The following is a 23,291-nucleotide window of genomic DNA, read 5'->3' on the forward strand; positions in this document are numbered from 1 at the left end:
AAATATCGCCATTAAACATCGGTAATCCTGATGTGATTAATTTTTACTGAATGAATGACCGTTGAATCGAATTTACAGTAGTATAATTGGGACATTCCCAACAAATGGTTGCTTACGTTGTTTCCTCTTTGAAAGCAGTCGTTAACCTTAAGAACTCGGTACTTGAAAATTTATTCACTTTTTTCGTCTTACCAATCATAACAGTGTTTGCAAAAACAAGATTGTTATTTTAAACTTTTTGTCATTTATAGAATTCGTAAAACTAATGGTTTCTAATGACTATTTAAATGATTTGTACCCTTTTAAATTTAATATTTTTTGAGAATAAAAAATACGACTTAGATATTTAATACTACTCAATCCTTCATCTATTCTTCGAATAATAAATTTTAAACCATAGAGTAGTTTTTAAATGAATTATTACGGAAACCACTCGTTTTCAGTAAATATTGTGTTTGGCTAATCCGTTGGTACAAACCAATAAAATTGCATGTCAAACAATTCTGCTTGTTGGCAGCAGATTAACCAACTCGATTTTGGCTCAATGCCAGTTTGTGCCGCTTGGGGAAAATACCCAACAAGAAAAACCAGCTCACCCAGCCGACGACACGCACGAAGGGCGGAAACTGCAGATAGTCTCCACCGTGTATGTGTGTGTGTCTGTGCACATATTTCGATTTTGTTTTTTGAAAAACTTTTCTAAGCTTTGTGTATTTATAAACACACTTCGAACCACACACGCTTCGCGTCGCGTCGGCGAAAAAGTAAGAAAAAAAAACACAAAAAGATCGAATGTGCGCGATGCTTCGAATTATTTTATTCACAATAAAATTTAACTGTCGGTCTGTACGGTGGCGCCATCATCGCAACTGCGGACTGTAGGTGTTGTTAATTAAACAGCTGAAATAACAGATAAATCTGAGTGAGGCGCTTAATGATTATGGATATTATTAGATTTCCTATCTGGAAAAAGTCGTATGGATACAATATTATTCTGTGGGAAATTTTCATTAGTAGACTGTTATTTTATATGACTCTCACGGATTTGACTAGAAACAACGATCTCCGTTTATAAACTGAATAAACACGTAGGGGAACTGTGGGTAAGACGAACAGGGTGGGTAAGACGGACAGGTGGTTGATTCTACTAGTTAAGCACTAAAATTCGTAAATGTTTTGATGGGCATCCAACCATCTTGGTATCTCATGATGTCTGAACATTCCCATCATCATTTAGAACTTTCCAATTTTGATAAAGTGCAGAAAAACTAAAAATTGGAAAGAATACTGCGTCTGGATATAACTTTTTTTCCATCGAAATTAAGCTTTTTGAGTGGTTTAATTCCAAAATGTTGCCCATAGTGTGAAGTATTTCGATTGAATACCTTTTCAAGCAACGTCTACATTGAAATAATACGTAATTTTCTTTGCGTATGAAAAATTGTGAATACTTTAAAAAAATGTATAATGATGGGGTGAAATGGACAACTGCTAGTGTGGGTAAGATGGTCAATGAACATATTATAATAAAATGGTTGATTTTGCTTCTTAGTGATATCTCAAGCATATAAATGAAAATTTAACCGGCAAACGTGAACTTCAAACAAATTAGCAGCGGCCAGGCATGAAACAGTTTTTGGAATGCTTGTTTCTATTGCCGCTGCCAAACAATTTTCTATTGGCTGCCTCTATTGGGAGGGGGTGGACTGCCCCCTTCATTTTTTGCACGCTACACTACCATATTTTACGTATTCAATTTGTTAAGGGTCAAAAATAATAATATGCTCTCAGTTGGGGCGATTTACAATACCTGTCCATCTTACCCCCACACATTGTCCGTTTCACCCGCAGCACTAAGAAAGTTCACTTTTTCGGACCATTTTTAAAACTCAAAATACTCATTGAAAAACATTTTTTGTTAAATATTTCACTAGCTGCTTTTGAAAACAATATATTGAACTGAAGTAAACTGCATTTAGATTTTATAAATCATAAGTTCTCTGTATTATATTAGCTATTCTTCTTAACCTGTTCGTCTTACCCACAGTTCCCCTATCATCTGTACTTAGGAAATTAGGAAATCGTGGAGAAATATTCAAAAGCGTGAAAAATGTTTGCACTTCATCAAGAGCGCACCCGTCTGCAGCTGCCCTGATATGTTTTCCAACTATCTAATGTTGTTCCGTTCCATCCAAACATATTTTGTACTCTTTCCTGAGTGGCTACCGTTAAAACATTGGGTGGTTGAGAAATCGTGAAGAAATTGACTCCAAAGGAGATTTCAACTAAATTTTCATAAGCGAAAAAAATATCTATACCAGTAAAACACTTCGTACCCAATATACTAAAAATGACAAAGATAATATTTTATTGGAGTCTATTGGAGCAAAAATATTGGAAATCGATCACAATAATGCTAAATTATTGGCACTCAAAACCTAACCACTATCCGTGACGCGATTTTTAGATTTCTTAGAATGACGTATGACGCAGTCCTGCGCAAAAAATAAACCGCAAAAAAACGTAATATGTACCGACGTGTCTAGTCGTTATCAGGAGAAAGCACCAGTGACATGTGTTGTGTACTCAGAAGTTATTTCTTTTCCCATGGGTGATGCAAATAATTCCCTTCCGTCCTCTATTCCCCCGCATTTAGCGTGGCCAGTTATGTTATTAATCATCATGCGTAGTATTAGACACCAGAAAATGCTGAGATTAATTTGCAAGTAATTGCAAATGGCATACGGGTGGTCGAACTATCCTAAACACAGAAACAAATCCGTTACCACACTATTTTCTAGTTTTTACAAATTACAACTTGATCCTGAAGGGTCGTTGTTCTACCTTTTATTTGAACCTTCGCCAGTTTGGTTGATACACTACGACAATTTATAATCGCCGCTAATTCATTACAGGCCGTTAGGACCAAAGATTGAATGTGGTTTCAAGTGCTATTGAACTACTCAATTCTTACATTTAACTTCTCACTTCTCACTTTTCACTTCTAACGTCTAATTTATCGTTTCTAATTTTCAACTACTTACTTCCTATTTCATAGATCCCACTTCGCACTTTTCACTTCACACTCACCATTTCTCGCATCTCATTTCTCTCTATTTCTCACTCTCACTAGGAATTTCGCACTACTCACTACTCACTATTCACTACCCACTAGTCACTACTCACTACTTGACACTTCTCACTACACATTACGCTCTACTTACTTCTCACTACTCGTTACGCTCTACTCACTACTCATTACTCATTACTCACTACTCAGTGCTCACTACTGACTTCTCACTATTCATTACTCACTGCTCACTACTTACTATTCACTACTAACTACTAATTACTCACTACCAGTGCTGCAATTTTACGACTGAAAATTCAAACACCGAAAAAAATTTTAGCTCAGTGTAAAGGATCACATTTGATAGAAAACCTTTTCGCTCTCACTTATATTTGTTTTCTCTTGACTGCTTGCATCTGTTTAACTTACACACAAAGCCGTATGAACATAGCTGTCATTCCTATATATTGAGCAGTGATTGACACACAATATCAATATCATTAAGATGCTGTTGATATCGACATCTTAATGGAAACTTTTTCGGCTTCGCAGTCGCAGTAAATAAGCAGAAAAAACGGTGTTTTTCGACATCTCAATATCATTGAGATGCTGTTAATATCATGAATGTCTAATATTAAATGCTGAAAAATTATTGCATGATTCAATAATTGAGTACGATAATATCAACGAAAATTTTAAATTTTCACTTATTAATTTTAGGCGTTCAATATCATCAGCGTCTTAGTGACAGAACGTAGTGAATGAAGTCGTCAATATCAAAATAATTTTGACGGATTGAACTGAAATAAATCTTCACTCGGATACAGCGCGTTGTTTTCTTTTTCGATCGATATACTATGATGCCGATTTTAACTAATAGTTGCATTCATTTTCATCGGAATTTTGATATTGAAATTGAAAATTTGCAGCCCTGCCACTACTTACTGCACATTACGCTCTACTCACTTCTCACTACTCATTACACAAAACTCACTTCTCATTACTCACTACCCACTCTTCTCTGGTCTCTGCTCTCAACACTCTGCACTCTGCACTTTGCTCTTTGCTCTTTGCACTCTGCTCTCTGCTCTCTGCTCTCTACTCTCTGCTCTCTGCTCTCTGCTCTCTGCTCTCTGCTCTCTGCTCTCTGCTCTCTGCTCTCTGCTCTCTGCTCTCTGCTCTCTGCTCTCTGCTCTCTGCTCTCTGCTCTCTGCTCTCTGCTCTCTGCTCTCTGCTCTCTGCTCTCTGCTCTCTGCTCTCTGCTCTCTGCTCTCTGCTCTCTGCTCTCTGCTCTCTGCTCTCTGCTCTCTGCTCTCTGCTCTCTGCTCTCTGCTCTCTGCTCTCTGCTCTCTGCTCTCTGCTCTCTGCTCTCTGCTCTCTGCTCTCTGCTCTCTGCTCTCTGCTCTCTGCTCTCTGCTCTCTGCTCTCTGCTCTCTGCTCTCTGCTCTCTGCTCTCTGCTCTCTGCTCTCTGCTCTCTGCTCTCTGCTCTCTGCTCTCTGCTCTCTGCTCACTTTGTCTTCAATTTGATTTCGCTTCCATTCGACTTCATTTCCATTCGAATTTCAATTTCATGTAAAATTTCAATTCCAGTCCAAGTTCAATTTTAGCTGAGTTGAAAGTCAAACTTCATGCCAAGTTCGGTTCAATTTCGAGCCCATTTTAATGTCCAATTTCAACTACACTTTCAAGTTCTTTTTTCAAGTCCAATTCAAAGTCCAGTTCAAAGTCGAATTTACACTTTTTTAAAGTCGGATTTGATGTCTAATTTCCAATAATCTGTCGTATTTAATTTCATGTCCAATTTCAAGTTGAATTCAATTCGAATTTACAATTGAATTTTGTCTTTTGAATTTCTTGAAACGGTTGACTTTTGATCTGCAAATTTTGAAGACTAATTTTCGCCTTTTGCATGTTGACATTTTAGTTTCGACATTCGAATATCAATTTTTGATTTCTGAATTTGACTAGATTTTCAATTTTGCTTTTACCTTGTGAATTTTCACTGTTGGATTTTGGTTTGTCAAACAACGTCAAAGATTAAAAATCAAAAGTCGACAAGGAAACGACTATGGATTTTTGATTGAACTTTGATTTTTAATCTTCGACTTCTGACTTCCACTTTTTGATTTTTCAGTTTTACTTTTGAGTACAATTTTGAATTGGCTTATGACTTTTGGTTCTTGACATTTGACTTTTAACCTTTGGCTTCTGAGTTTATTATTTTAGATTTTGACGTGACTTTTGGTGTTTCTCTTTTTACTGTTGATTGTGGACTCTAGGCTTTTAATTTTTGGTCTTCGTTATTCAAACTTTCACTTTTTGGTTTTTATATTTTTGACTTTCGAGTGAAATTCAAACTTTTGGTTATCGATTTTGGCTTTTGACTTTTATTTTTGAACTTTTGACTTCGAATTTCCAACTTTCAGGATTTAGCTTTAGAGTTTCGAATTTAATGTTGATTTTTGGCTGTCACTTTACTTTTGATTTGGCTTTTGACATGTTATTTTCGACTTTACATTCAAATTTAAGCTTTTGACTTTTAAGTTTTATCTGTGGGTCAACTTTTGATTTTGGACTTTAGAACTTAACTCTTGACTTTTTGTATTGGTTTTTGTCTTTCTATTTTAGATTTTTGACTATTGACTTTTAACCTTTGATTCCGACTGTTGGTTTTGAACTTTGGACTTATTTTGGCTTTCGACTTTTCTCTTTTGAATTTTTCCTTTGGACTTTTTGGTTTCTGTCGTCCGTTGTCTTTTAATTTTGACTTTTCATTTTCAACTTTTGATATTTCAGCTTTAACTTTAAACTTTTAACTTTTCTTATCAGATTTAAATTGACTCTTTTCGGAGAATTATTTTAATAACTTAGTATTGTTAACGTTTAACTTTTAACTTTTATTATGTTGGAATCCTCTATTTGTTGGAATCCATAGGATCGTAGCAACTGGCCGTACAATTGTCCTGTATTCTAACAGCTGGCTGCGAAGTCTGTCGTAAATTGGACTTTTGCTTTGTTTTGCTCCTTACTTTTATTATTTTAATATTGAACTTTTGATTTTAAAATTTTTAGTTTTCACCTTAACCTTTCCGAATTTTGAGCTTTGACCCTGCGTTTAGTATTTGTTTTTTTTTAACTTTCGACTTTTGATTTTTCATTTTTACTTTTGAGTACTATTTTGACTTGGTTTTTGACACTTAATTTTTGACTTTTAACCTTTCCCTTCCGAGTTTTTAATTTTAAATTTTGACTTGACTTTTGGCGTTTGTCTTCTAAATTTTGATTTTTGATTTCTGCTTTTAATTTTTCATCTTCCACTTTTGACTTTCGAGTGAAAGTGGTTTTTATTTTGGCTTTTTAAAACTTTTGACTTCGAACTTCCAACTTACAGAATTCAGTTTTTGACTTTAAACTTTAATGTTGATTTACGACTTTACTGTTGATTTGAATTTTGACATTTAACTTTCGAATTTACTTTCAAATGATGCTTTTTCACTTATAGCTTTTGACTTTGTACATGTTACTGTGCGCCAACTTTTGATTTTGAACTTTTGAATTAACTCTTGACTAATTGTATTGAATTGTATTGATTTTTGATTTTATATTTTGGATTTTTGACTGTTGGCTTTCAACTTTTGACTTAGACTGTTGATTTTAATCTTTAGACTTTATATTTTGGCTTTCGGCTTCTCTCTTTTATATTTAGACTCTTGATTTTTTGTTTTTTGACGTGGTCTTTTGATTGACATTTGACTGTCAATTTTTGACAATTGACTTTTAAATTAAAACTTTAAACCTTTAGTTATTTTTAACCTTGGGCTTTTGCCTTTAAACTTTTTGTTTTTGATCTTTGAGTTTCGACTTTTAACCATCTTTGCTTTCCGAATTTGGACTTATGACTGTATTTTTAATAATAGTTTTTCAACTTTTTGGTAGACCTACCTCGTGTTTTCAGTCTTGACCTTGAAATGCGGTCAGGCATATAATAAAAAAAATTTTTGAAACGGTGGTTCTACAATTGAAGAAGGGACGGTTGGGGAAAGTAATGAAACTTTTTTTGGAATGGAGGGGAAAGAGCGGAAAGGTGAGGGGGGGATTATTGGTAGCTACGCTTAACAAGTAGTCGTTGTGACTTCTGCCTTTTGTCCAATGCTGGAAGGTGCATGGGTCGAACTAAGCTATAATCTGAGATTATAACCGGATTCGAATCCAAATCCCCCCCCCCACGCCTCACCTTTCCGCTCATTCCCCCCATTCCAAAATAAAATTTCATTGCTTTCCCCTACCGTCCCTTCATCAACTGTAGAGCCACCGTTTCCAAAAAATATTAACTTCTTGGTGTTTAGACTCTTTGATAGTTGACCTTTGTTTTTCGGATTTTTGAATTTTGCTGTTCATTTTTCTACATTTGACTTTTAGGACTTTTCCGAAAAGCAATCATAAATGCGCCAGTTCTATCAAATTTACAATAAAATTGGATTTATTCGCAAAATATTCGAGAATTTTTGTATGTTTGTCTCTGTCAATGTGATATCTACTTGTTATCAACTATTTTCTCAAGAAGTAATTTTTCCAAATCGGCATTTTGACAGAATATTAGTTTAATATTAAGAATTTTTTTCAAACTAATGGTAGATACGTTGAAGATGATGCAGAGCCGTTCCTGTGTCGAAGATAGAGATAATGATCCTGGCAGTTTTCCAAATTGAGCAGATTCCAACATTTAATAAATACCGTTGATGTCTCCAATGAGGCTCAACAGTGCTAAAGTTGCTTCCATTAGGAGGTGCTTTTATTTTGTCTTTTATATTCATATTTTGGCAGAAAACACCACACATGAGTAACGCTGCATTACTCATTTAGACCTCGCCGAGTGACGTTGAAATAGATTTGGAAAATCTCGTGGGGAAGTGCTAACGGCACGAGCAAAAATACTACATCCTCTTTCTGTTCGTGCGAAACCCAACCGGTAGAAGCAGAAGTTTGCGCTTGGAAACAGGTGCGAAAATGCACGCGGTTGAATATATGAGAAACAACTGCAAGCGTGAACGAAACCTCACTCGCAGAAAATAAAAATTAGCAAACTTTTGATCCGCAAACGGAAGCAACTGTGAAATCATTCAAATTTTTAAAATAGTTGCAATTGGACTAAACGATAAGGTATTCATAACAGATTCTGGACAATAATGTGGTTATTTCGATTCTTTTAATCTGTGTTCTTATAGTTGTGGTAATGTTCCTATAATAGTGGTATAAAACAAATGATTTTAAGGCAATGCTGTAACACTAATTTAGGAGCAGGTACTTATTTTTACGAGAACTAACCAAATTTTGAGAATTCCTCTAATTGATTTAGTAAAAATTGTTCACAACTTGTATTTTGTTCCAACAAACACTCTTTTGAAAGACTTAGAGTGAAAATTATAGAATTAGCTATTTCAATTTCAATTTAGGTCTGTGAGCTTAGACGTTTCTCGAGAAAATATATTGAGTGAAATCAAGGTTTTTCGTCTAAGAGCATATTGTTTCCCAAAATGATATTTGCTTACCTTGAATAACAGTTACTCACCGACGAAAAACAGTACATGTAAAAGTCTTCTCAAGGAATATATCAAAAACTGGAAGGCTGTTTAACTGGCCTAGAAATTTCTAAGAAAACACGGCAAAAAAAAACAATCGAGTGGATGAATAACAAACAACGTGCAGTCCAAAAATAAACCATTGAATATATGGACTAGTTAGAAAGCCAGCCTCCTACGATCGGCAGTGACAGTAAACACTGCTTGAATGTTGTCACACCTAGGCGGAATCGTATTACGTGAAAATCCACAGGTTTTTTTTCTTGCCTTCCTTCTCTGTCTCTCTCGATATGACATACCGTCTATTTTGGACGTTTTTAGTAAGTGTCTGAATATGAGGCTACACGAGCCGTGACGAATAGCGACAGAACATTCTCGTCGTCACGTCCGTCAGTCGGTCAGTTTCTTACTCATTCGTCAATTCCAAACGCAGCCGCATTGTCATCCTGTGGGTCGTCTCTTGGAGGAGTGGCATGGTAGTTCAAGTTGCAAAATCTATGGAAAGGAAGCTCTTTTAAAACTTTTTCGGGAAACTAGAATTTAGCACAATGAATCCTCTAATCGACTGACCGTATTTTATCCCAAACCCAAACCGAAAGCCGGTGCAAAATGGCGCACCACCAACCGCCACGGCATGGCACGGCACGTTGGGTGATTCGTGATCTATTTTTACCCTCCGGTCGCTCATTTACATTCATGCTTTGTGGGTGCGAATCGATTGCACGACAGGCGTAAAGTGTGGAAACAACACCCTAAAAGCTGGGTGGCGTCTCCATTTTGGCCCCCAAGGAGGGGAAGAAGTTTTTTCGTGAGTGTTTCGGATGAAAAAGAATGTCTCAAAAGGATTAATTGAATAAAAATTCTAAAAATCAAATATTTTTAAAATCGTACCAAAAGAAGGTAGCTTACATGCTGATACAAAGTATTAACACAAAATTAGTTTTATAGTACTGACAATAGCCGTGAATTCGATGGGGTTAGTTATAACAAACAATTCACTGATCGACATTTTTTATTTACGGAATTTGTGCGTACCTAGCGGTAATATGACGCAAACGTAGACAAATATGCGGAAACTTTAAACCTTATAACCTTGACAATATAACGCGTCTCACATTTGAGCAGTAATTATCGCAGGGGCTAATCTCCTGGTTATGGCCGACGAAGGGAATTACACAATTTTAAGGAAGCACTGTTGAGTACTGTGAATATCACCGGCTCGGTAATAAATTGTGCCCCGCACTGCGTGATTTGAGTTGGGTGTGAGAAATTACTTTTCAGCTGTTATCAAATCATGTCTGATTAATTACCGTTTCAACTAGAAATGTGTGTTTGTCACATTTTTTAACAAAACCTGCTTTGTTACCTTATCCTAAAGGCACAAGTCTCCTATCAGACTTGAATAATGCCGTGGGGGTAGCGATAAAATGGAATTTTTTCTCAAGATGTAATTTGACGTTTGTTTCTGATAATACCGTAATGAATAGTGAACGACTTTAGGTCGCCAAAATGGCAAAACCAATCGCCAAAAACCCTCTTCAGTTAGTGTCACCTAGTTAGGACGTCATCGCCATTAACATTGCGGTAGTAAAATATTTGCTGTCAGGAAAAAATACTGCTCTCAAAGTCGGCTCAAATTTCCATCCAGAACAAGTGCCTACCGACCATCTAGTTCAACCAAAACGTATTCGAAAGCTAGATAAGTTGCCGTTTTCCCGCAGTGCACAGCGTAAACGATGAACAACTTCAGGCGCGAAGCGCCCAAGAAAATTGTCTAATTTTAGAACCTCGCAGCATCCAACACTCGCCGAGCGAGGCGAGCTCGACAGCGACATTGCGCGTAAAATCGTACGTCGCAATCGGTGTGGCGCGGTTCTTTCGAATCGAATAATGTTATGAATGCGAGTGGGATTTGTGAGGAAATTTATTTTTTCCCCTTTGCCGTTGCATCTATTTAGACTCCTTCCCACACCCTCAGTTTCAACCAATTTTAGCTCCGTCAGACGAAATTGTCAAACAATCTAATGGATTTTCTATTCAATTTCGCAGAGTTTAACCGACACGCGTCCTACCACAGCCACAAGGAGCTACGGCCGCGGGTTAACACACCGGAACGACTGGATTACAACGGATTTCAAGAACACCAGCAGCCGGAGCAACAACGTCACGAACGCACAACCTATCGATCGATTTGCCTGATTCAGACCTCGGAAGGTAAATTTCATTAACTGTCGCTTCCTCCTCTAAGATCTAAGCTGAGATTTGTTTGATTTTTTTCAACTTGTAAATAAAAAATACTAGCTAGAAATAAACGCTCTGGGTCGTAACTGGTAAACTAATTGCACAACAAGCAGTAGTAGTTATTCGTTGCTTTTCAGTTTTTTTTTCGACTAGTAGTTTGAAAATGTTTTGGTTCACCACCTGGTTTCGGATGAAATTTTTTTTCCTATTTAAATCTAACAACTAGCACTGGTAATTAGTTTATTTGAACAGAAAAACACGTGCGTTTTATTGATGCTTCAAAAGAACATGACCAATCGGAGACTAATCCAGCCAAATACCCAGCCCTACCGTGAAATGTGTCTTACCTTTAATTTATTTTGAGAGTCTACTTATCCTGGTGTGCACTTCGTAGATCTATACTAAAACATTGTAAAACATTGTAAATTTGAATAAAATATAGGTACCGTTTGCGTTGGCCGAACCAAAAGAAATACCAACCAAAATGGCACATTTTCTGTATAAAAAGGTTAATTTCTAGTAATAGTTTGACAATTATATTTTGGTTGATTCCGTCTCAATGTAATTATGTTTTTGCCTTTTATCTAAATTTTGATTGCCTCTTAGCTGATACAAGCATATAATAATTTACCCTACTTTACCGTCACTGCGTATAAAACTCACAGCTGATTAATAACGATTGTCATTCCAATAGACGGAGAGAATCATATAAGAAAGTAATGAAATAGAAGTGTTTTATAGTATCCCTAAAGTGAGCCAAGACGTAAATGGCAAAGAGCGGAAAATTAAATTTTAATCTTTCTCGTTGATTGTTAATTTGGCTTAATACAACCATTACTTTACTCACTATGCCGTACCACCAAGGGCAACACGGCAATGCTGTCGCAGTTGAATGCCACTTCCGTTAAACTGTATTGCCATTTGCCTTCAAAAAATGTCACCGAGTGATGGAAATATCAATTTGTTTTCAGTTTATGTCGATAAGTATAAAATGTGTAAAGTGATGCCATATGGCATCAGTGGGATAAAAATAAAATGGTTTAAGCGACACCGAATGTTTTATGTTTCAACAATAACTTTTAACGCATAATCTGACAGGTTAATTGCGATCTGTAGAGCAAAGAAAAGCTTTTACATCTTCATATAAGAAGCATAAAAGGGCGATTTTTCGTAATTGATACAACTATTAGGATAATGGTAAACCCATTCAGATTATTGTTCAATTGTTTGTCGTTACGGATGGCTAGCCGCAATGGCATGGGATTATTCCCTAGCAGCACAGTTTTTGTAGGGTATCTGGAGTGACTGATACATGACTGATACAAATCATAAATAAGTTATTTCAATTAAATAGAGTAGACGCGTATTACTTGGGTTCTGACATCACCTTCCAGTTCCAATCCTTCAGCAGCTAGATACTATCCAAATGCTAAATAGACGGTGAGCTTCAACATTACATACCAGAGCAATAACCGGTAATAATAATTCAGCCACGTAAGTTATGAAATGACAAAATTTGAAAATTGGGACACACTTAAACTACTTGAAACAAGGGTGACCTATCAGAGTGTTATTAGTTGCTGCGGAGCAAGCGAACGCAAACCATCAGAATGGCACCGAAATCCTGCGTCAAAGGAGAAAATAAGAAGAAGAAATCGATCACCTGAAGAATAATAGAGGCGCCGGAAACGGCCGACTCCCGACAGAACTCTACAAAAATGGCTAAGAACCGCTAGCAACGGCACTTCACTGGATAATTTCAAGGATTCGGGAGGATAAGAAACTACCGGAGGAGTGGATGAAATGTGTGGTTTGTCCCATCTACAAAAAACGCGATCGGCTAGATTGATTGGTGTAATTAGCGCGGCATAACGGTGGTCAGCGCCGCTTACATTTTTATTGAAATCGGAGAAGATCAGGAAAAACCGATTCCCCGTGGTTTGTTAATTTAAGTTTAGAATCTCTTATGTCATTTTTACCCATTTGACTATTTTGGAATTATTATCATTTTTTATTGACGCTCTTTTTCGGCTTTTCCACCCTTTGGAAGTGATTTTAAATTTAACTTTAAATCATCTTCTGCGATTTTTGGGTTTTTGAAAGCCATTTTCACGCTGAGAAGCAATGTCGAATTGTACCTATCGAAACCCCTCATTTTTCCCCTGGAAACAGACCTTCATACTTATAAACTTTGACGTTTTTATTGGTTGTCAGTCTATAAATACTAGAACAGGTTCTGTATAACCTCTGTATATTCATGTAGAAAACTAAATATATAGAGCCAAAAAGTTGGAAAGATTATAATCTCTGTTCTAATTTTAATAGACTTACAGCCAACTAAAACGAGAAGACCTTCTTTTCTAAACACAAAATCGACTTTAGACACTTGGGATGGGACACTTGGCTTACAGATTGGGATGCCTGGATTGGGGCACCTCAATTGACACACTTGGGTTGAGACACTAAGATTGGGACAATTGGAATAAGATACTTAAATTAAGACACTTGGATTAGAACACTTGAGTTGAGACATTCGTTTGGCAAACTTAGATTGAGACACTTGGATTGGGACAGTTGGGTTGAGACATTTCGCTTAGGGCACTTGGATTGAGATACTAAGATTGGGATACTTGGATTAGGAAACTTAGATTGAGACACTTGAATTGTGACACTTGGGTTGAGACATTTCATTTGGGATACTTGGATTGAGATACTTGGTTTAGACACAAGGACACATCAGACACTTAGATTTGAACAGTTGAATTGAGACACTTTGGTTAAGACACTTGGGTTTGGACACTTGGCTTAAGTCACTTGGATTGAAACACTTTTGGATTGGGACATATGTATTAGACACTTGAGTTGGGACACTTGGATTGGAGCACTTGGATTGGGGCACTTCAGTTAAGACACTTGGGTTAAAACTCTTGGATTGGGACATTTTAATTAGGGCACTTGGGTTGGGAAACTTTGGTTGAGACTCTTGTGATTTGACACTGGGATTTAGACACTTTATTATAATTAGTACTAAAATTTATTTTTCTTGACCTTTTCCGTCTTTTGACGTAGGACTACTATGACAAAATTTGGAATAGGGTGTCATTCCAAAAAATCAAAAATTACGAGCGTCACAAAAAAATGAAAGATTTTGAGTATTAATAACTTGACGGGTTCCCGATCGCTTTTCTATATTTTTGCGCCAATCGATCGGAAAATCTTCTATGCATCCACGCCAATATGGAAAACTATTGATTTTTGAGTGTGCACTATTGAAAAATTATAAATAATGAAATACTGTCAACTGCAAATCCTTGCTTCGTGATTGGTTGGAAAAGACCCCATCATAGTTTTAACGTGTTTTCAGGAAAAAGCAACCAAATCTCCCCGTTTCCTACAGGTCGAGGATTCTTTGTGACGATTGAACTTAGCCCAATTTGATATCTGTGCTTGAGAAGTAAGCCAGAATAAATGACAAAGTCTCCTCGTTTCAACAAGATTTCTTACGACCGCGATTAAGCCTAGACCATATTTGATGTCTGTATTAGGGAAGTGTACCCCAGAAACAATGACAAAAGTTTCTTGTCCAAATTCTTTAGGGTAAGACGATTAAACCTAGGCGAATCTGATATCTGTGTTGGAAATGTGCGCTACAGTGAATGTTCGGTTATAATATAATTCTGTATAGATGTGCATGTTTATTGTTTCATTGGAAATGTAGTGAAAAGGTGGGCTGCTGATAAAATGGGATCGAATTGGTAAAATCCCTTCAACGTGGGGGAACGATTGATAATAAAAACAATCTTTAATTTCTGTAAGGTAATGTTACTACTTTGATAAAATGTTACATACAACGCTTGTAGCATGTATACATGAAAAATCGTGTTATTATGTGCAGTGATGGTTCGTGCAATGATGACTCAATTTTGATTCGTTATGTCCCGTATATAGTTATATGTCAAATTCTGTTCGACTGACACGGTGCTGTCAAATGCATCAAAATTGAGTCAAAGTTATTGAACCGTCCCTGATTACATGAATTGATGCATGGATACATGCTACAATCACTTCAAAGAGACTTACGTAGTCCTACGTCACCTATGCGGTCATGTATTGTGCCTTTGATTTTTTTCAGTCATTTCACACTAAAACTCTATCTCGAGTTTGAATAAGTTTCTCACTTCCCTCTTCGCATTTCTTTTTTCTCATTTCTCATTTCTCATTTCTCATTCTCGTTTATTGTTTGTCATGTCTTGTTTCTTATTTGTCATTTCCCATTTCCGATTTCTCATTTCTCATTCTCGTTTCTCGTCAACAACAACGTTTGATCGTTTTATGGAAATTTTGTCATCTTTTTAGGCCATTACAAATAATGTATAAAACTTTTGTCCTTCCCTTGTTGGGCAACTAGAGGGTTGGGTGAATATAAACTACGTGAAGCAGAAAAGCATTAGCGATTTACGCGTTTTTACTTTAAGTTTAATTATGAAAATCTAATCTTTAGCTGCTTTTCATATACAGGTTATTATTTTCAAAGTTAAAACCAATGTTCAATAAGCATAAGCATAAGCATAGGATACCGCCTATGTGCTGCTACTCCGTTATTGACCAGAACCGATGAAAATTGCAAAATGATGGCTGGAAAGAGCATACTTGGGACAGCACGCTATTCCTCATTGTGCAACCTTATCAGGTCCCTGCATGCTGATCAATACCGACGCCGGCCACGTCCGAATGCGGGTCCTGGAGGGATGGGAAGGAATGTTAGTCCAATACTTGTTGCTACTAAAGACCAGGGAATCCTCTGCATCTTCACAAGTATTTCGGGAAAGGAATTGTTGTTAGTAGATGGGGGGAGTTATATGAGACTAACCTGACTATTCAAAAATTTTCTGGTAAAGCCAGTAATTACGAAAATTAAGATACCTTTAAAAAATACCTTTTAATAAATTTAATATAATGCCATTGGTGCTCATATACAACCATAATTTGATAATTTATATCTAAAAATATTATGCACATGCGAGATTTAAAGTGACTCGAAAACCTCGTGACAAATTTGAATTTATTATACCTGAAAACAAAAATCAGGCATAATGAAACAAGCCCATATAGTTCCTAAGTTGATAAGCATTTCCTCCTATCAACGCTAATATGCAGAGATATAGCGCCCTACACGCTTAAAGTTAAAACCAATGTTCAATGTGAAAGAAGTTTTTTTACCGTTTTTTAGTCCTTACATTGTTCGAACTTCCATTTCTGTTTCGTGAAAGGAGCTTTAAAAGTCCTTTAGGCTACAGAGCCCACAGACAATTGATTTTGATAATTGATTTATGGAACCAATTTCGAATGGAGGGGGGGTGACAACAACTTTAAATATGGCTTGCAATGGCCTAATTGTATGCTCATATTATTTCCTTTGTATTACAGTCATCTTTGATCGTCATTTCTACAAACTTCACCGTATTTTCGCCATCTCTTTATCACTTTTTCATCTTATCGCTTTTTGTCGTTTTTGTTTTGTTTTGTGTTCTCTGTCACATTTTGCTGTCGTCTTGCCAGTTTTCTGTTGTCTATTTAATTCCTGTCAGTCCTTTTTAGTTCTTACCGTTCTCCTTACCATCTGGCTTTCGTTACATATATCTTTAAACCGTTCACACCTTCAGCGATTTGTTGCCAATTTTTATTGTCTTTTGTGACGTTTTAGGTTGCTCATAATGGCGTCTTTTTATTATTACTTGTAGTGTGTTTTGATATTTTTAGTCTGTTTTGCCATTTTTCTATCGTCTCTTCACCGCTTATTTTTGAACCTATTTGTAGTCTTTTTCTCATTTTTTGTAGTCTGTTTTGTCGCTTCTTTTACGTTTTTTTCAGCGCCTTTTCATCGTGTTGTTATCGTCTTCCGTTTTTTATCACTGTCTTTTCGCTCATTTCTCATCATTTTTTGTCGTCTTTCCGTCCCCTCTTCGTCATCATTGTGTCGTTTAATTGTTGTTTTTTCTTCATTATTACGTTATTTATTAGTAGTCTTTTGGCGCTTTTTCGCCGTCTTTTTGTCATCTTTCTGTCATATTTTTGTTGGCTTTTCAAGATCCATGATTTCTGCCATCGTTTCGCTTTTTGGCGTTTTGAACGTGTTTTTAAACTGACGTTTTTTCGTTTTTCCGTCCCTTCGTCATCTTTATGTCGTTTAACTGTTGTTTATTCTTCATTATTTCGCTATTTATTAGCAGTGTTTTGGCGCCTTTTCGTCGTCTTTTTGTCATCTTTCTGCCGAATTTCTGTTGGCCTTTTAAGACCCATGATTTCTGCCATCTTTTTAAAATATTTTAGTCACTTTTTGATGTTTGTTTTTTGCATTCTTGACACTCTTTGGCGGCTTTTTACCGGTTGTTTTATCATCGCTTTTTTCAGTTTTTCGCCGTCCTGTTTGTTGTCAGGACAACAAAAATGTTGTCGTTTAACTGTCTTTTAGTCGTCTCTTTATCGAAAAGCCGACATATTTTCGTTGTCTTCTTTTAGCTGTTTCAACGCCTCTTGGAAGTTTTCTAACCGTCTATTTTATTATTTTTGTCGTGTTTTTTGTGGTTTTCGTTTCTGTTATACCTGTCATTTCTCATTGCTCACTTCTCATCGCTCATTTCTCATTTCTACTCGTTTCTCGCCTTACATTTCACATTTCTCATTTCCCATCTCTAATCATTTGCGTTTGATACGCTTCAATAGAAGAGTTGAGATTAAAAACTCGATAAGTCGTTCGACCATTTTCTTCTCTTGCTCTACTATTGGTCTTCAAAAGCATTACTCTAAATAGAAACATTTTCAAGATTTTACAAAGATTCCAGTATATCCACCTTTTTTATTATTTTCGTTCCCTTATCGATTTTCGACGATTTCAAACGTTATTTTAGGATAACTGTTCCTGGCCTTTAAGAGCGTTTTTCTTAGATTACATGCTTACTATTATGCTTATAAGGCCATTGCAAATTATTTTTAAAGTTTTTGTCATCCCCCCCCCCTGCTAATTTGCTTGAAAAATCGGGAGGCAAAAAAATAATATGTAGTATATACGTTAATTTTTTTTTTATAAAATTAATAGGTCTCCACCATAAATAATAGAAGTTGGCGCAAGTGTTTCATCATGCGCCATGCGTGAGAGTATGCTTGAAACTATCAATGTGTCCCTGTTGAATACAAAAGATGTCGCTACTTCGTAACGCATGTTGTACATTTCGGAAACAGCTGAATTTTGCGCGCCAATAAGTTTATTCAACACAGCAACCTTAATCTTTCATGCAACTCAGTTTCTTTTGTGTTTATCGCTAATCGCAATATAACGTTTGACACCTGAATCAATAAATAGTTGGTAAACATTGTTTTTATTTATTGCGGTCATGTTGCGAAATTTAATTTTTTCGAATTGAAGGGTCGCAAACATATTCAGCTCCTGGCTCTCGTACGATGTCAAATCACCAAGTCTATTCTTGCTTTTAATATATACGTTATTATTTTCCATGCAAAAATCTGCGAAAAAAGACAAAAACGAAAGAAAATTTTTTTGGCCGATTTTCGGAAATTCCATTGTTTGAATTCCCATTTCTATTTCGTGCTCGAAGCGTTAACTCAACTCGTACACTCATTTTTTGAGTTTTTCTGGCTTAGAGCCCACAGACAATTGATTTTATCAAAAAAAATTAACTCCTACAAATTATTTTTTTATCCCCCGATTTTTCAAGCCAATTTCCAAAGGGGGGGGGGGCTTGCAATGGCCTAATTTCCATTCAAAAATACTGCTTCTTTGGTCTTTACTTGTCTTTGGGGCTTTTTAAAGTAAGTTTTTCTCAGCTTGGAAGGCCTTTCTTGTTATTCTTTCACCCTGATTTAAAGCCTAATTTGAAATCATTTTGTAGTTGGGTTTTCACCTCCGTGAATGCTTAAGATTGCTCTCCTTTTAAGCAGCTTTCTTTATTATATTTTTCATTGTCTTTAAAATAATTTTCTGATTGTTATTTGAAATGTAGAAAAACTGTTGTTTTAACAAAAAATATAACTATCTAGGGTCTGATAGTTGCTTTATTATGATCACAGTTCTAGAATTTTTATAACGCCAATATCGCAGTTAATTTATTTAGTACGAGTTATTTTATTAAAAAGGTGTAAATAAGGACAAAATTGAACATAAACGAAAAATATTAACCACAGCACTGCTAATTTAATGACAACAACTATTCACTATTCGAATGCCGTTCCAAAAGGGACAGTAGAAAAGTTTCTATTAATTTACCACGTAAGTATGCATAAGTAAGTGTGGTGATGGAACAACTGCAACCACCGCCGAAAATCACTGAATGGAATTAACGAAAATGGGTAAGTACAGACAGGTTCCGCCATCCGTGACCAACCAACTGTTCCAAATAAATATTAATTTACGACGGATTAAAGCCAGCCAAATCCAAACGGAGAAAGTTGAAATAGCACTAGCGCAGCGTGAGTGCTGTTAGCGAATTTCTTTCCAACAAATGAGGGGCTTTTAATTAATCGTTCTAATCGATCTTCGGCTATAAACTCAATACAATGTTCACAGCAAAACGCGGAGAAAAATAATTATTCAAGGTTCTTCTTAATCATGACGACCGTCAAAAGCATACTTACAGCACACAACACAAAAAAACGCACAGTTCAACATAGTTGCCCCCGGCTAAACCGTGCCCGAATTATACGGTCGGTCGAACGAAAGCATTTTGACGTGGATCCAACGGATTTTTCTACTTCATCGGTACGTCCGTCCGCAGCTGCGCTTGTTATAAACAGTTGCCGCATATGCGAGCTCACTCTGCCGCTTTGCAGCCAGCCAGCCAGTCCGCCTGCCAGTTTAATGCAGCGCGAAAACATCGGTCGGCCAAATATCAAAAAGTAAACTATTTGGCTAAAATAATTTCTCATCTGTCTCCAACGCTGCCGCAGCGCGGCCCCTCCGGTGCAGATTAGCTCGCCCGGTCTCTCCACGCCCCAACGACTGCTTAAAACCGGAGCTATTGCGCCGAAAGTTTGTTCCTTTGACAAACAAAGAAAATTTACTTGCGATGTTTAGTTCATTTTTATATCCCATAAAAAAAAGCGGCGACTAATTTATTGGAAAACTTAGTTCCTCTCTTAAACGTCGTACTAATTTTAAAACGTGAAACAATCTGCCGACACAATTTAGTACACCTGAATGATTCAGTTGTGTCCGCACATCCGCTAAGCCAACGAAATGCAAGGATTTTAATAATATCGATGACACATCCTGTGCACAGTGCAGAGCCCACGCCTTCGCGCCAATATAAGTATAGCGACAGCATGGTGATGATATTCTGTCTTATTTATGATCTTTTTTTACCACACTGTTAATATGCCGCAGCCATCAAGCCAAGCAAGCAAATGGTTGCCATTTTCCATCCGTGAAAATCTCGTTTTCACCTTTGCACACCGGCACCGGTACTGTGGCGATCCGATTTGCCTACCTACAAGCGGACATTCTCTAATTAAATCATCGTCTTATGTTTATCGAGAAACACCGCTTCATCCCACGCGAAAAAACGGAAGGAATTTTCTGTGCTGTCCCGATTGTGGGTGAACAGGTGAGGAACGATACAATATTAGGTGCAAATGAATCATTTGAGCGGGAGGGGCAAAATACCGATTCCGGTCGTTTTAGTTAGCAGACAATTTGCGACTTCTAAATAAATAATTTCAGAGGATGGTCGCTTGAGTCAGTTAGCTTGAGCGTTCCAAAAACAACATTTTCTGAAATCTTACTGATTTAAGTATGTGCTAAAACTTGAGAATGCAGTAAATCTTCAAATATTTGGAAATGGATTCTAGTTGACGGTTAAATTTTGCGTCTCTAGCAAATTGCCAAGTTCGTACAAAAAAAATCTTGAGATGAGTTACGGGAGCCATCGTGCAAACTGGTATTTAAAATTGAAATTCGCCTACGGTGGTAATCAATTTTTGTTTTCCAAATAACACTTTCTCTTCTGTAATTTTCATAAAGCATTGAATATTTACTATGATGAAAATTACTGCATGGCGTAGGCAACGCAGGATGACAAAAATTTCCATTTTTCTGATTGAAATTCAGTGATAATTAAGGCCAATTGACCATATGAAACCTTTTTTTTGCTTAACAGAGTTTATTCTGCACCTTCATGTCAATGGTCTAGTAAGCGATACTTAAAGTATACAACTAATAAAAAAAATAATGATGTTTTTACTGGCGCCATATAGCAATTCCGTAGTTCATATTACAACGCCCAAAGCCATCTCAAAAATACATATCGCACCAGAAAGTGCAGGCATATAAAACCATAATTTTAAAATGGGTATTATGACTTCTTAATTGCACTTTTATTTCATAAACACGTTTAATATCCACTTATAAATGATGTTTTCACTTTTCTGTCCATTTGCTGTAAAAAGCTGATGTTTCCAGCGTTATTATGTTTCATAAGATTGTGTTGCCGCGCTCTGAATTTTTTTCAGTTGCTTGCCAAATTTTTGGTCCCTTTTTGGTATTTCAGTTTCGCCAACGACCTCCGTAGTGCCGACGTCCCAAGATCCTTCCGACGCACAGTGGGACGGCTTGAAAAGTAGACAGACATCAGCTTTTGCGTAGAAACTACTAAGGTTTCTGCTTTTGTGTCTTCACAAAAGTTTCTTGATTTTCGAAGTACTTTTCTGTTAAACCAAAAAAAACTTGCATCAAGGGGGTAGGTCAATAAATAATCAATTTAACATTTTTATTTAAAGCTTAAAATAAACAAAGCCAAAGAAAAAGTTATACAAAATGTTATTTAAGGAGTTTTTATCGAAGAAAGAAAACTTCTATTTCTTAAGGGAAAGAAGTTATAGTGCTCCAGACTAATGTATCCCCTTAATACCAGTTTTTCTAATTTTCTTTTTTGTTATTTTCTTTTTTATGCAGTTTTGATGTTCCACGAAGTTTAACGAACTATGAAAATACACCTTTTTGCTGAAAGAAGTGTAGCTCTACCCTTCTTGGTTTTCGAGCTATTTCAGTTTTTGTCTAATTTTGAATCAATTTTTAAGGGGCTTTATTATAAAAGGGCGCAGGTATGCGCAGCCAATCTCCGCTACTCTACGTACTGCAATATAGTGTGTTTTTCATATGTATGTTACGGTGGTTCACAGTGGAACATTTGAGAAAACTGCAAATGAAATTCCCAATTTTGCAGCGTTACAGAGTTACATTTTTAAGGATTGAGATTTGACCACATGTGTAGAAGGATTTTTTTCGTCAAATGTGGTCCTCTATCGCCCCCTGAAATATTTACACTAGGCTACCTAATACACTATATATAATTTAGACATTTACGTCAAATCAAATAGATATGGTCAAATTATGTAAATCCAAAATAGGTTGGTTACTGACTTTACTTTACTTTAGTAGCGACGGTCCGTTATCGATGCTGGCTGCACCGAACGAATTATGGTCCTCAAGTACTGCCGGTCCTGGGTTGCCGTTCTCAAATCCCCGAAAACAACAGCTGAAGGTGTATGGTCCTAAACAACTGGGTCTGTCCCAAAGTCTACGGCCTCTTCCTGCTTCTCTTTTAAAAATAGTTTTGGTACTCTTCTATCAGGCATTCCGGTCACGTGCCCAGCACACCACAGCCTGCCACATTGTATAACTCGAGGTTCACACTCAATTTTTCATTTTGTCACCAAGTATTGATTGCAGTATTTTACATAGAAAAAACCCCAAGCACTCGTCGATCAACTTCCTTTAGCATCCATGATTCTTGTCCGACAATGGTCACCGGAAGTATCAGTGTTCTCTAGAGCGCCTGTTTTGTGCGAATTTATAAACTACGTGTTTTCAGCTGATTACGTAATCCACAAAAAGTCCTATTCGCAGCTGACATTTACCGTTGCACTTCGCAGCTTACATCGTTATCACACGACCATGTAGTTACTTCGTTTTGGCAGTTTGCTCTTTGTATTACAAGAAGCGGCTGAAGGTGCTAGAGAAAAACAGCTTTCCGGCGAAGCACGACATCGTGGTCACAATGGATGACAAGATCTACTTGAAGCTGGACGTCACCGACCGGTAGCGGATCAGGTACTTTACGTCCCCCACCAGAGAAGTAAGCAATGATTACAGATATTCCTCCCACACCAAGCTCCGGGTTTGAGCGGACAGTATGAACAAACCAACGACCGTAATTACTTGACCGTTATAGTCGTGGCTGCCGCAAATCAACTGATAAAAAAGCAAAGGTAAGCTTAAGTGCTACATTTCGCTATCGAAACATGACTTCTGTTTTTATGCGACAGACTTCGTAGTCGTCTATTAGAATATAGGACAATTGCGGGGCCAGTGATCCTATTAGGCCGTATG

The 23,291-nt window shown here is 36.8% G+C and overlaps 1 protein-coding gene across 1 annotated transcript in view; it reads left to right on the plus strand.

Annotated features, from left to right (window-relative positions):
* LOC128736814 (titin) overlaps window positions 1-23,291 on the plus strand; it is a 251,582-nt gene that overhangs the window by 78,198 nt on the left and 150,093 nt on the right. The window contains exon 15 of the mRNA XM_053831305.1: window positions 10,700-10,864. Coding sequence (XP_053687280.1) covers window positions 10,700-10,864 — 165 coding nt within the window. The remainder of the gene's footprint in view (window positions 1-10,699; window positions 10,865-23,291) is intronic.

Source organism: Sabethes cyaneus, chromosome 2 (assembly GCF_943734655.1).
Source record: "Sabethes cyaneus chromosome 2, idSabCyanKW18_F2, whole genome shotgun sequence".
Lineage (NCBI taxonomy): Eukaryota > Metazoa > Arthropoda > Insecta > Diptera > Culicidae > Sabethes > Sabethes cyaneus.